Here is an 11,909-nt window from a genome sequence, read left to right on the forward strand (position 1 = left end):
ACTCCATTACTTGACTCCATCCTTTAACTCTCATGCTCTCTATGACTTTACTATAATCTCTACTTATTATCGCTGTACAATTGCGCCTACCGAAACTGTGATGTTTTGTGGGGTTCCCTCTTCCCCTTAACCCCACATCACAAGACACAGTGGATCAACCTGTTATGTAACGGTGAATATTAATTACTGTTTACCCGATTTTAGAGAACTTTCTCAGGTTACAAGGTGGAACTGAAAACAGAGTTGAGAAGACTTGAGTAGACCTTTTGGTGAATGCACACCTCCGTTTCAATATAGTTTTGACAGCTCAAAACATTTTCACTAGAGGAAGGAAATATTTTACTTACAGATACACAAGACGATGAGAAAAAGGAGGTATGTGACCAGTTCCCGTAAAACACTTCTAAGGTACTTCTCTCGGTTAGTGTTGCTTTCTTCCATGAGTCTTGTTCCCCAGAGACCTTTAGAATAATGGAAGAAGAAACATTCATTTTTTTAAAAAAATCTCATAAATGTCAAAAGGGATAACTATGACTTTTAACTATATATGAGGGGGGACCCCCAAAAATCGATGCTCACTTGTGTTTTGGATGTGAGAAGGATAGTGCACTTGGAGTCCGCTCACTGGGTCAGACTGTTAATCAAGCTTTCTATTTGGTTCTGAAAAGATTGAGTAACAGGGTGTGACAAAAAAAGCATGTTTTGTGGCAGACGGGGGACTGGATTTGCCACCATGACAATGCACCTGCTCATGCAGCCACCTGAGTGCACCAGCTTTTGGCAAAAAAACAGCATGCCTCTCTTGCCCCACACACCTTACTCACCTGACCTCGCTCCATGCAACTTCTTTTTGTTTCCAAGAATGAATAGGAACATGAGAGAACAATGATTTAAAAATGTAGAAGAGGTGAAGAAAAAAGGGGGGAGGTTCTGTCAGCCATCCAGAGGAGTTTGAAAAATGTTTCCAAGAAAGGAATTGCAGATTTGTCAAATGTATTAAATGTAATGCAGAGTACTTTGAAGGTGATAGGTTGTTTTGTAAAAAAATTTAAATACATAACACTGGGGGAAAAAATTCCGTTTTGGAGGGGTGGGGGGTGCTCCTTCGTATATTTTGTTTCTCAAAAAAGAAAACTCATTACCATCGAGGCAATTCTGACTCAGAGAAACCTGATGGAACAGAGTAGAACTACCCCTATGGGTTTCCAAGACTAGCTTTTTATAGGAGTAGAAAACCTCATATGTGTCCTGGGGAGTGGCTGGTGGTTTTGAACTGCTGTCCTTGCAGCCCAGTGCATAACCCACCAGGCCACCTTATATTTTGTTTGGCACACTCTAAATATAGCTGAGAAACGATTTCAGCATGAGGAGCCAACTGTGCCGCCAGGGCTCCTTTCATTCCACTCCCCAATCAAACTCACTGCCATCCAGTCAATGCTGACGCGCCGTGACCCCCTCTCTTGACAGGAGTAGAAAGGCCAGTCTTTCACCCAAGGAGGTGCTGGTGGTTTAGAACTGCCAACCATGAGAATCCCAGTAGGACCTCAGAGGAAAGGTCTGAAAAGTCAGCTGTGGAAAACCCTATGGAGTATCATTCTGCTTTCACACCACGAGCAGGCATTTACTTGACAGCAACCAGAGTTTCTCCTCTTATTGCAGAACGCATCAGCTCGACTGTCCTAAAATCTGCTAAACACAAGGCAAAAAAAGAGGACTCCCAGCGACCCTGTAGGTCGAAGTAGTACTAACTGGCCCTGTGAGTTTCTCAGATGGTAACCTTTAACCCGAGAGAAAGCCTGGTCTTCCTCTGGTGGAACGGCTGCTGGTTTTGCCCAATTTGAGACCACTGTGCCACCAAAATGAAGCCATTTCCCAAGCTTCCAGCCCCATTAGCACCAACCATGAACAAAAATGTCTAAAGAGAACAGGAAATGGCAGTAGCCTATAAAAGGAGATTAAACAATGGTGCATAACATGACCCACCTCACTGGCACTGAACCCATGCAGACTCACGACAACCATGCATAGAGTCCTGAGGGTGTAAGTCAGGTGCAGATCGCTCCATCTTTCTGCTTGGAGTGGCAGGTGGGTTTAGAACGGCAGGCCTAGCAGCTGCTGGCCCGACAGTGCCACCAGGGCCCTTGGGGGATGGTTCAGCCGTAACTCTCCTTCAGCCCTTGTTGTGACTTGCTTGCAAACATTACATTGTGGAGAAGAAGTGCTGGCTGGGACTTGCTTGCAATAAGCAGGTTCATAAAAAGCAAAATCCAACTCATTGTCATGGAGTCAGTTCTGACTCGCAGCGTCCCTGTTGGACAGGGCAGAGCAGCGCCTGCGGGTTCCGAGACTGAAATGCTTCAAGGGGCTGAAAAGCTTCGGCCTTCTCCCTCTTGTGCAGTGGCCAGTGGTTTTGAACGGCTGACCCTGCGCTTTAGCACCCCAACGCGTTCCCCATGACACCACTAGCATAAAAGCTTTGCTCTGTACCTGCCTCGATCCTGCCAAGAATAAGATGGTGGCTGGTTGCCCGCTTAGCAAAGCTAATTTTTCTTTTCTTTTTTTAAAAAAATAATCATTTTATTAGGGGCTCATACAACTCATCACAATGTGTACATATGTCATCTGTGTCCAGCACTTTAGTACATATGTTGACTTCATCATTCTTACGCCACCCGCTTTCCACTTGAGCCCCTGGTGTCAGCTTGTTTTTCCCCCTCCCTCCCCGCAAAGCTAATTTTTCAAAAGGCAATGAACATATACTCTTTAAATGAAGAGAACGGACTCATCCCACCTCTCCCCGACTCCCTAGCCCTCGCTCTGGAGAAAGAGGGGCCTCTGCGGCCCTGGTCCACGGCGGCAGATGGAAAAAGGGCTGGGCTGGCTAAGCGAGGCTGCCATGACCACCCGTGAGCTGGCTGGCAGCGGTGGCGCTCAGGCAGCAGACCAGCCTGGAGGCCGTCCAAAGCCCGGTTAATGAACAGCGAGGGAGCTCAGTCACGTTGCTGGCTACTTGGAAGGGCCTGCACATGTTCCACAAAAAGAAGAAGAAAAGCCATAGTGAAAGCGGTCAGGGAGGTGGTCTGTAAAGGAAACCCAAGCTGGCACCTGCGCTTTGCCCACGCTTTTATTTCACAGACCTTAACTCGTGCACGAAATTGAACGCCTGCAGCTGCTTAACTCCCCGTGCCAGCAGCACCGAGATGAACGAGGGGAAACAGCACATGATCTTTGGCTTCGAAGGAATGATCTCATCCCTGGTGCGGAGATATTTTTAACGTTTTATAATAATGTATTAGTCCAACTCCCTACATTGGAGTATTTCATTTCCTTTTCTTCTCCATCCCCAAATTTCCTTTAGGAAAATCAGCATCTGAAGTCAAAGACACCGTGTTACGCAGGATACGTCTCACCACACTGAAAGCGGAGCATAACTTATGACCGTGGATGCTGCTGCCAAGTTCTGGTCGTTGTCAGGGAATTACTCATTCAGAAGAAATGCAGCAAGCAGAATGTTTGTTCGTTGAAATTCTATCATATTAAAGAATTATTACAAATTTAGATGACATGGAAAATTACAGCTCAGAATAACACAGAGGCAGCCAAAGATTAGGCTCAGTAGCCCCGGACCCAACCACACCATTGATTTGGGTCTATTTCTTTTGGAGGCCAGGTCTCAAATCTACACAAAAGTAGAGACCGCTGGTCTCTCACCACCAGGCAAGGGGGCTGCTCTACCTCCCGCGAAGCAGAGATTTCACTGTATACACAGCCACGCGTGCAGAATAGTCCCGGTTCTTCACATTCTCCAACGGCACTGCTTGACTTACAAGTAGAAACACTAAAAAAACAAAAAGAAAACCTTCATCACCTTTCTTCAAGCCAACCCTGGCCATTTTATTCTGGCCTGGAAGGAACCATTTCCAAGGGAAAGCGACCCCATAGATGTGTATGTTTGTGTACTGCACTGTTGCATATTTCCAGTTTCTATAGGACTCTATTCCTTCCTCAAATGCACGCTGCTTAACATTTTTAAATCTAATTTTCCTCTTGAGGGTGTGTGTAGCGTCTTTCTCTGGGCACAGGGACCACGGGGAGAGACTGCATGTGCAAATAGGAAAAATCCCTATCTTGGAGCCAACCACGTCCCATGCCTAGTGTGGCTGCTCCGGTAAAAATGGCTAAGCATGTACAAACCACAGAGTGAACCTCATGTAAACGATGGACTTTTGTGACGGATAATGCGCCGGTATCAGTTCATCCATATAAAGACGACACACCACACAAATACAAGATGTTGATCGCAGAAAGAGTATGCAGGAAGAAGAGGAATTATACGTCAACTTTCCATCCTTTGCACCCAACTTTTCAATCCATTCACACTGCTCTTAAAAAGTCTATTATTGGAATATTATGCAGCTCTAAAGGAGGCTGTCAAACACCTGACGACATGGACCACGTTGGAAGACATGCTCAGCAGAGCTAGTGAATCTCATGAAAATGCTTATTTCATGACACGATTGTCAGCGGAGCCCTGGTGAGGTGGTGGTTCCCAGTTGGGTTGTTAAACCCAAGGTCACCCGCTGCTCCTGGGGAGAGAGGACTTTCCACTGCCACCAAGACTGAGTCTGGGAAACTCCCAGGGGGGCAGTTCCACCTTGTCCGCTAGGGTCTCTCTGAGCGGGCATCAACTCGATGACAGGGGGTTTGGATTCTTACAGGGGAAAATGAACAAACAAGAAACATGGTGTTCCCCCGAAGGAAAGACTTTGAAGAGCCCAGGAGAGGGGCAGGGGAGGGAGTACTGAAGGGAAGAGACAGGGGTGGCTCACTGCCATTGTTTGGATGCAGTGAGCTGTGCAAATACATCCAGTACGTTTTTCTTTGTATGTGTAGACTCCACGAAGAAAAGGGGAGAAATACAATAAAGTCTATTTAAAAACCAAAAAAGGTTAAGGCCGGATCAGCAGTCTTCAAAATCAACTCCTTTCTTTCTAACACTCCACTGTTCCATTTGTGGTAGGAGCACTCTCGCATTCACCTTCAGCGCAAGTGCTGTCTCCACCTTTCTTCCTTGAGAGGCTACGTAGATAACCTCCAGGAGCCAGGGCACAGTGTGGATTAGGCATTGGATCGCCAGGTGCAAAGTCAGCAGTTCAAACTCCCCATCCATGGGAGAAAGATGAAGCTGTCTGCTCCTAGCATGGACTCCCTCCCTGGCAGTTCTTGTTTGATGCCAAGGAGTCAGTTCTGACCCATAGCGACCTGATGCGCCCAGAAGGAAACAAGCCACCTCACCACTGTTCCGCTACCTGAGCCTACTGATGCAGCCACTGTGTCAATCCATCTTGTTGAGGGTCTTCTTCTCTTTTGCTGCCTCTCTACTTCATCAAGCGTATTGTCCTTCGCCAGGGACTGGTCTCTCCTACAACATGCCCGAAGTACATGATACTACGTTTCTCAAACCTTGCCTCCAAGGTACTTCTTCCAAGATAAATTTGTCCTTCTATCAGTCCATGGTACTTCCAATATTTCAGTGGTTCTCAACCTTCCTAATGCCGTGACCCTTTAATACAGTTCTTCATGTTGTGGTGACCCCCAACCACAAAATTATTTTCGTTGTTACTTCTTAACTCTAATTTTGCTGCTGTTATGAATCGTCATTAAATATCTGATATGCAGGATGTATTTTCATTGTTACAAACTGAACATAATTAAAGCAAAATGATTAATCACAAAATCAGTATGTAATTATATGTTGTGAAATATTTATTTCTAATTACAAATGAATGAAATTTTGTCTTGAAGCATGATGTAGCATGGGTAACAGTCTTCATACCGGGTACACATGTGGGCGGACATGCTGGAGATGGATAGAGGAGCTCGGTTCCTAAGACCATGGGAAAACACATATGACGCCTGGGAAAGGCGACACCTGTGAAAAGGTCATTTGACCCCAAAAGGGGTCTCAACCCACAGGTTGAGAACTGCTGTAATATACATCACCAGCAATACAATGCATACAAATGCATCAAATCTTTGATCTTCCTTATTCAATGTCCAACTTTACCATGCAGATGAAGTAACTGAAAATACTATGGCTTGGGCCAGGCACACCTTAGTCCTCAACGCAACATCCTAGCCTTTAACTCTTTAAAGAAGTCTTTTGCAGCAGATTTGCGCAAGGCAATGTATCCTTTGATCTCTTGACTGCTGTTTCCACAAGCTTTGATTGTGGATCCAAGCAAGACAAAATCCTTGACAACTTCAATTTTTTCTCCATTATCATGTTAACTATCAGTCCAGTTGTGAGGATTTTGGTCTTCTTTACATTGAGTTATAATCCATACTGAGGGCTGAAATCCTTGATCTTCAACAGCAAGTGTTTCAAGACCCCCTCACTTTCAACATGAAAAGTTGTGTCATCTGTATATCATAGATTGTTAATAAGCCTTCCTCCAATCCTAATGCCATATTCTTCTTCATATAAGCCAGCTTCTCTGATGATTTACTCAGCAGATTGACTAAGTATGGTGAGAAAATACAATCCTGACACAGACTTTTCCTGATTTAAAACCATGCAGTCCCTTGTTCTATTTGCACAACTGCTTCTTGATTCATGCACAAGTTCCCAAAGGGCACGATTATGTGTTCTGGAATTCCCATCCTTCTCAGGGAGAACCATAGTTTGTTATGATACACAGCGGAATACCTTGGCAAGATCAATAAAACACAAGAGCCAGTGGGCGTAGCTGATTTCCGGAGGCCCTCAACTCACTGCCATAGTCGATTCCAACTCCTAAGGAAGATCTGCTCTTGTGGGTTTCCAAGACTGTAACTCTTTATGGGAGTAGAAAGCCTCATCTTTCTCCTGTCGAATCCCTAGGTGGTGCAAATGGATGACATGGTAACTAAAATACTGGTGCTTGGGCTGTACCCAGAGATGCCTTGGAAGAAATGCCTGGCAATCTACTGCTAAACATTCAGCTCCTGAAAACGCTATTGAGCACTTTTACTCTGACACACATGTAGTTGCCATGAGTTGAAACCCGCTCAGTGGTGGCTGGTCTTTATGATGGTTAGCGAAACACCAGCACCCCAAGTGGGATGACATCATCCATATGGTGTGCTTCTCTGTCCAATGTTACTTCTTATAGGAGAACTCTCATATGGATAATCCGAAACTAAAGATGCCCTAAACAGAAATAACTGACTTTCATGAAAAAGTTGGCATTTTCTAACTATTTTATCCAAATGTTTATTCTAAAAATAGCACATGGATACAAAAAAATAGAGCAAGCTGTACAATGAACTCCCAATGCACCTCTCTCCCAGTTCATCTCATCTTGATTGATCTAAGCCCTCCTCTGTTCTTTCCCATTGACTTTGGAGCAAATCCCAGATATCACAGCATTTCCGCTATCAATACTTCAGTTCAAGTACCTCCATCCACAGCAGGTCAGTGGGGGCTGAAGACATCTCGCTATGCTTAAGGAAAAAACATGTCTGCCAGTGACACTCCTTCTGTGGGACTCAAAAGATGGCTCATACAATTGATTAATACACTGATGAAGACATGACTGTAGAATCTGAGCAAGACTAACTAAAATTCTTCCCTCTACTTCCTTCTTTTATAGAAGAAATGGGGGTCAAAAGATACAATGGTGGCCTCTTTCCACAGCCTAAGGCTTAGGTCTGAAAGTTCTGAGACATCTGGATCTGTGGCCATGCAGTAACTCTATCCCATTAGAAATACACTAAATACCGAGTTGATCATGACCCAGGGCAATGTGGGGTTTTAGTATTAGTTGTGTATTTAAATGAGGGATCTGCCACATATTAGCTGTAAGCTCTTAGCTGATGTCACATGCCTCCATTTCCTCATATTGTTCTGGGGCTTAGAAATAGTGTAAAACACATAGGGTGCTTGAAAGAAGTCAATCTATAGCTTCAGTGACACATCTAAATCTATAAAACGCCACACTTCTAGAGCCCAGCCAGTCCAGACTTTAGAAGGGGGAAAAGACCCAGATCCACGGGGCATTTCAGTTCGGCATAGTGGCCTGACCAAATTCTCAGTGCGTTTAAATCATTGAAGAATGCTCTTTTTGTGCTAAGATACATATGAGCGGTGTCTCATAGAACAAATACCAATATGCATCCAAATTGCAAGAACAGCCGTGGAAAGTGTGGGAGAAGTAACTTTTACTAGTATTGGTTCATTTCCTGTGGAAAACAGTTGCTACCTTAGACAATATTGACCCCTAAATCTCAAAGTCTCCATCACCTCTCCCGAGGTGCAGATACTCAACTCACAATCCATTCCAGCGGCCTATTCCAGAGAGCTCACATAATGCCAAGAAAGAAATTCTTCACACAACCCCACTCACCACCCTCCTGCGAACCTCTTCCTCCTGTTTGTATTAGTGGTACCTTGTCTGAAATCCGAGGTTCATTTTAGGTTAGGCCCTCCCCTTATCCCTCATATCCAATTGGTTCCACAATTCTGATGATCTCTCCCTCTCTACCCTGACTTCCTTCCATTCCAGTGCATACTCTCTTGGTCCCAGGCTGATCACCCCAGTTCTACACTATAAACCTCCTAGTCTCCTGGCAATCATTAGTAGCCACATCTCACCTTTCCTTCTCCGTTCTTTAACTAGACTTATCTTCAGATTGGTAAACAATCACGAGTCTCCTGCTAGAAGTACCCTCGGACTCCAACTCCCTACAGAAAAAAAAAAAGTGGCCAGCCCATCGTGCAGCTACATGCACTTGCTTCTGCTGGAGCGCTCTCTGACTCACATCCATCAATCTTCCAACACGGTTCACTGCCTCCTTGATGTTTTCTCAGACTCCCCACTCCTCACTCCTGCTTGAGCACCCTATGTCCCTGGGACCAGGCATTGCAGTGATTAAACATGTTTCACTCCGAGCATCGTGTGAGTAGATACTTTGAAGGGCCTTCAAAAAGATCATGGAAAATGGAATGAAGAGAGAATGGAATTTTTGAAGGCCCTAAAACACTCCCCCTGCAAAAAAAAAAAAAATCCACTGCAAACAAGTTGTTCTGCCTCATGAAAATCTTGCACAGGGTTCCTGAGATTGTAAGTCAACATGGAAGCAGATAGCCTCCTCTTTCTCCTGAAGAGTGGCGGGTGAATTTGAATCACCAACCTTGTGGTTCAATGCTGACCCAAGAGTGCCACCAGGACTCATCTCTGTATCCTGAAGGGCATCCTTGGGTGGTAGAGATGGTTAATATTATCTACTATTAACCCAAAGGTTGGAAGTTAGACTCCAACCAGAGGTTCTTCGGAAGAAAGGTCTGGCAGAGCAATGACCAATGGAGCACAACAACACTGACACACAGGAGGTCGTCCTTAAGTCAGAATCAACTTGACAGAAACTGGTTTGGTGTCCCCAGTAGCTAGCGCAAAGGAGACTCGGCAAATATTGGTTGGCAGCAGGAATTCTAACACGGTCACGATGTGACCACAAAACTCAGAAGGTAGCTACGCCTCCTCACAAAATTCCACGCAGTAACGAAAATTTTAAAATCTCGTTTGTCTAAAATAGAGTGGCAATTAAAGCAGGAGAGGGAAAAGAGATGGAGTGATGTTCACATTTAAAAATTAAGGTAAAATTAAGGTGGGCTCTCTCACTCCCTATATCAACTGGAGCTTCGGGGACACAGATCATGTAGGTATAATTTGTCCTGAATGTCCCAATGAATAAATGTTTAAAGAGCTAAGAAAAGGTGAAGCATTGCTAGCTAAAGAGTTGGGCACTCTGGGTTTACAGCATAGTGCATCTGTTTAGGTAAAAAAAATGCCTGGATTTAAATTCCATTTCTGTTGCTTAATACTTGTGACCTTGGACAAGTCACTTTAACCCCTAGAAGCCTTATTTCCCTCTTCAATAAAATGTGTGTGGTAAGAGTTCCAATCACATGTTTGTGGTCGGATGAAAGGAGCTTATGTATACAGCTAGCATGATGCTTGGCACACAATTGGTGTTCAGTCATATATTATTTGTATTCAATTTAACAATCAGGTGGAGGGTATGCCAGTTAATTATTTAGAGTATGCCAAAATAAGATGGTGTGTCTGTATTGGAGGCTGCCCATGCAGTTAGCAAGAATTTCTCGGGAATTTCCACTCTGCTAGGTACTAGTGGATATCAAGTCAATTGCTGTTACTCAAATAAAAACTGCATGCATGCCAACTTCATGCCAGCGTGAATGTCAAGGCCCAATTATTTTACCAAAACTAAGGGTAGACCTGCTATTCCATTTGAGCATGAGCAGGAATACAGCAGAGATTTGCTAGCTACAAGTCTGCTTCTCCCCTCTTGGCCACAAAGCTGTGGCACATTTTCTAGCTTCCCTCCCAGTTACGCTTGGTCATGTGATACAAGATTTTTGCCAGGGCAATGTGAATAGAAGTGATGTCGGTCTTCTCTCTCTCTCTTTAAATAAGTGGACATTTTTAATAGCTCTTGGGTCTTACTGTTGGCTCAGGTAGGTGAAGAAACCTGCTCAAGGCCACATCGTCAGTGAGGGCTAGAATTGCTTTTAGTGTCTGGACCTGACCTGGTCTTCAGGAGGTTACTATAGCAACACCTGGATACCTTTGTGTACATGGGTGGCAAAACTGATGGAAAAGGAAGGGAAAACTACAAAAGAACCTGAGTGGAAACTCCTAAAAGCGGAGATTGAGAAGAAAAAAAAATTGGACCGTAAGAGCAAATGCAACTTTTCCAAGGATGCCGCTGACGAAACATTGCAAACAGAGCCCATCTGCTCTCGGAAAATGTGTGTCTTCGAAATAGGCATTGGCGAGAAAGTTTAAATTCCTCTCCTGCCTGTTGGAGAGTTGGGTGCCCTGAATTTCTGACACATTTATCAGCTAGTATCTGGTGACTTCACCAGTTTGGAGGAATTTCAAGGAACATTGACTTAGTTATTTAAAGGCAGACTTCCTCCCCCCATAACCTTTTATTGGCAATTATTTTAGGAAAAGATGCCTAGAGTTAGAAATGGCCACCAAATAACTGTTTTCATGGGCAGTATTTTATTCGATTCATAGCGACTCCAGCAGAGCTCTCCACAACACTTACATCAACAGGAGAACAAACAACACGCCTCCCACAACCTGGGAAACTGTGTGGTTAACCCTTTTCGGCGATGAGCGGGCAATGGCCCATAGACACCAGTGTAAGACCACGGAGCTAGTACATAAATTTCGGTTTGATTTGGAAGATTGACAAAGTGGTCTTCATTATACTAGAAGTAATATTACTCTCCCCGCAACCCCTATCCCACCCCCACCCTCCAGTGGCCAGAGGGAAAAGAAATCCCTTTCACTTGAATTCGGTTTCCACTTATTTCCAGAAGGGAAGCCAAAGCACTCAGGAAATACGTTGACATAGCTTAAAAGGATGGGATATTCCAAGCTTTGGTACCAACAAGGGCGCAGTGGAAATCCGCACTGGGTACCGGAAACCGAGAGGAAGTGGGGAAGTTTCTTCCACGAGAGGCCAGGATGCCCCGCCAAGCTGCCCGGAGCATCAGCCGCTCTTACCTCGCAGCCCGCGGGCCAGCCTCCGGGCCCAGGCCACGCGGGGCGGCTGCCCGTCCCCGGGGAGGTGGCGGTGCAGCGGGTCCCCGCCGCCGTCTGGGCTGGAGCACGGCGCGCCCGGGTCCTCTCTTCGGCGCCGCCGCCCGCTCGGGTGGCCCGCGCCGTGGTAGCCTCCCAACGCCCGGCCCGCGGCGCCCGCGGAGCTCACAGCCGAGGAGGCCACCGACCTCCGGCCGCCCGGGCGCCACTCCACGTCCATCTCCACCACCATGCCCCCTTCTTCCCCTTCCACCTCCTCCTCGTCCTCCTCCTCGTCCTCCTCGGCCTCGA

The 11,909-nt window shown here is 45.6% G+C and overlaps 1 protein-coding gene across 1 annotated transcript in view; it reads right to left on the reverse strand.

Annotated features, from left to right (window-relative positions):
- The window catches only part of PKD2 (polycystin 2, transient receptor potential cation channel), a 74,581-nt gene that overhangs the window by 56,808 nt on the left and 5,864 nt on the right, over window positions 1-11,909 (reverse strand). The window contains exons 2-3 of the mRNA XM_045284334.1: window positions 11,583-11,904; window positions 348-461 (exon numbers count right to left, since the gene is read on the reverse strand). Of these exons, the coding sequence (XP_045140269.1) occupies window positions 348-461; window positions 11,583-11,904 (436 nt within the window). The remainder of the gene's footprint in view (window positions 1-347; window positions 462-11,582; window positions 11,905-11,909) is intronic.

This window comes from Echinops telfairi, unplaced genomic scaffold (genome assembly GCF_000313985.2).
Source record: "Echinops telfairi isolate 266 unplaced genomic scaffold, ASM31398v2 ScPeMD7_7468;HRSCAF=8506_0, whole genome shotgun sequence".
Taxonomy (NCBI): Eukaryota; Metazoa; Chordata; class Mammalia; order Afrosoricida; family Tenrecidae; genus Echinops; species Echinops telfairi.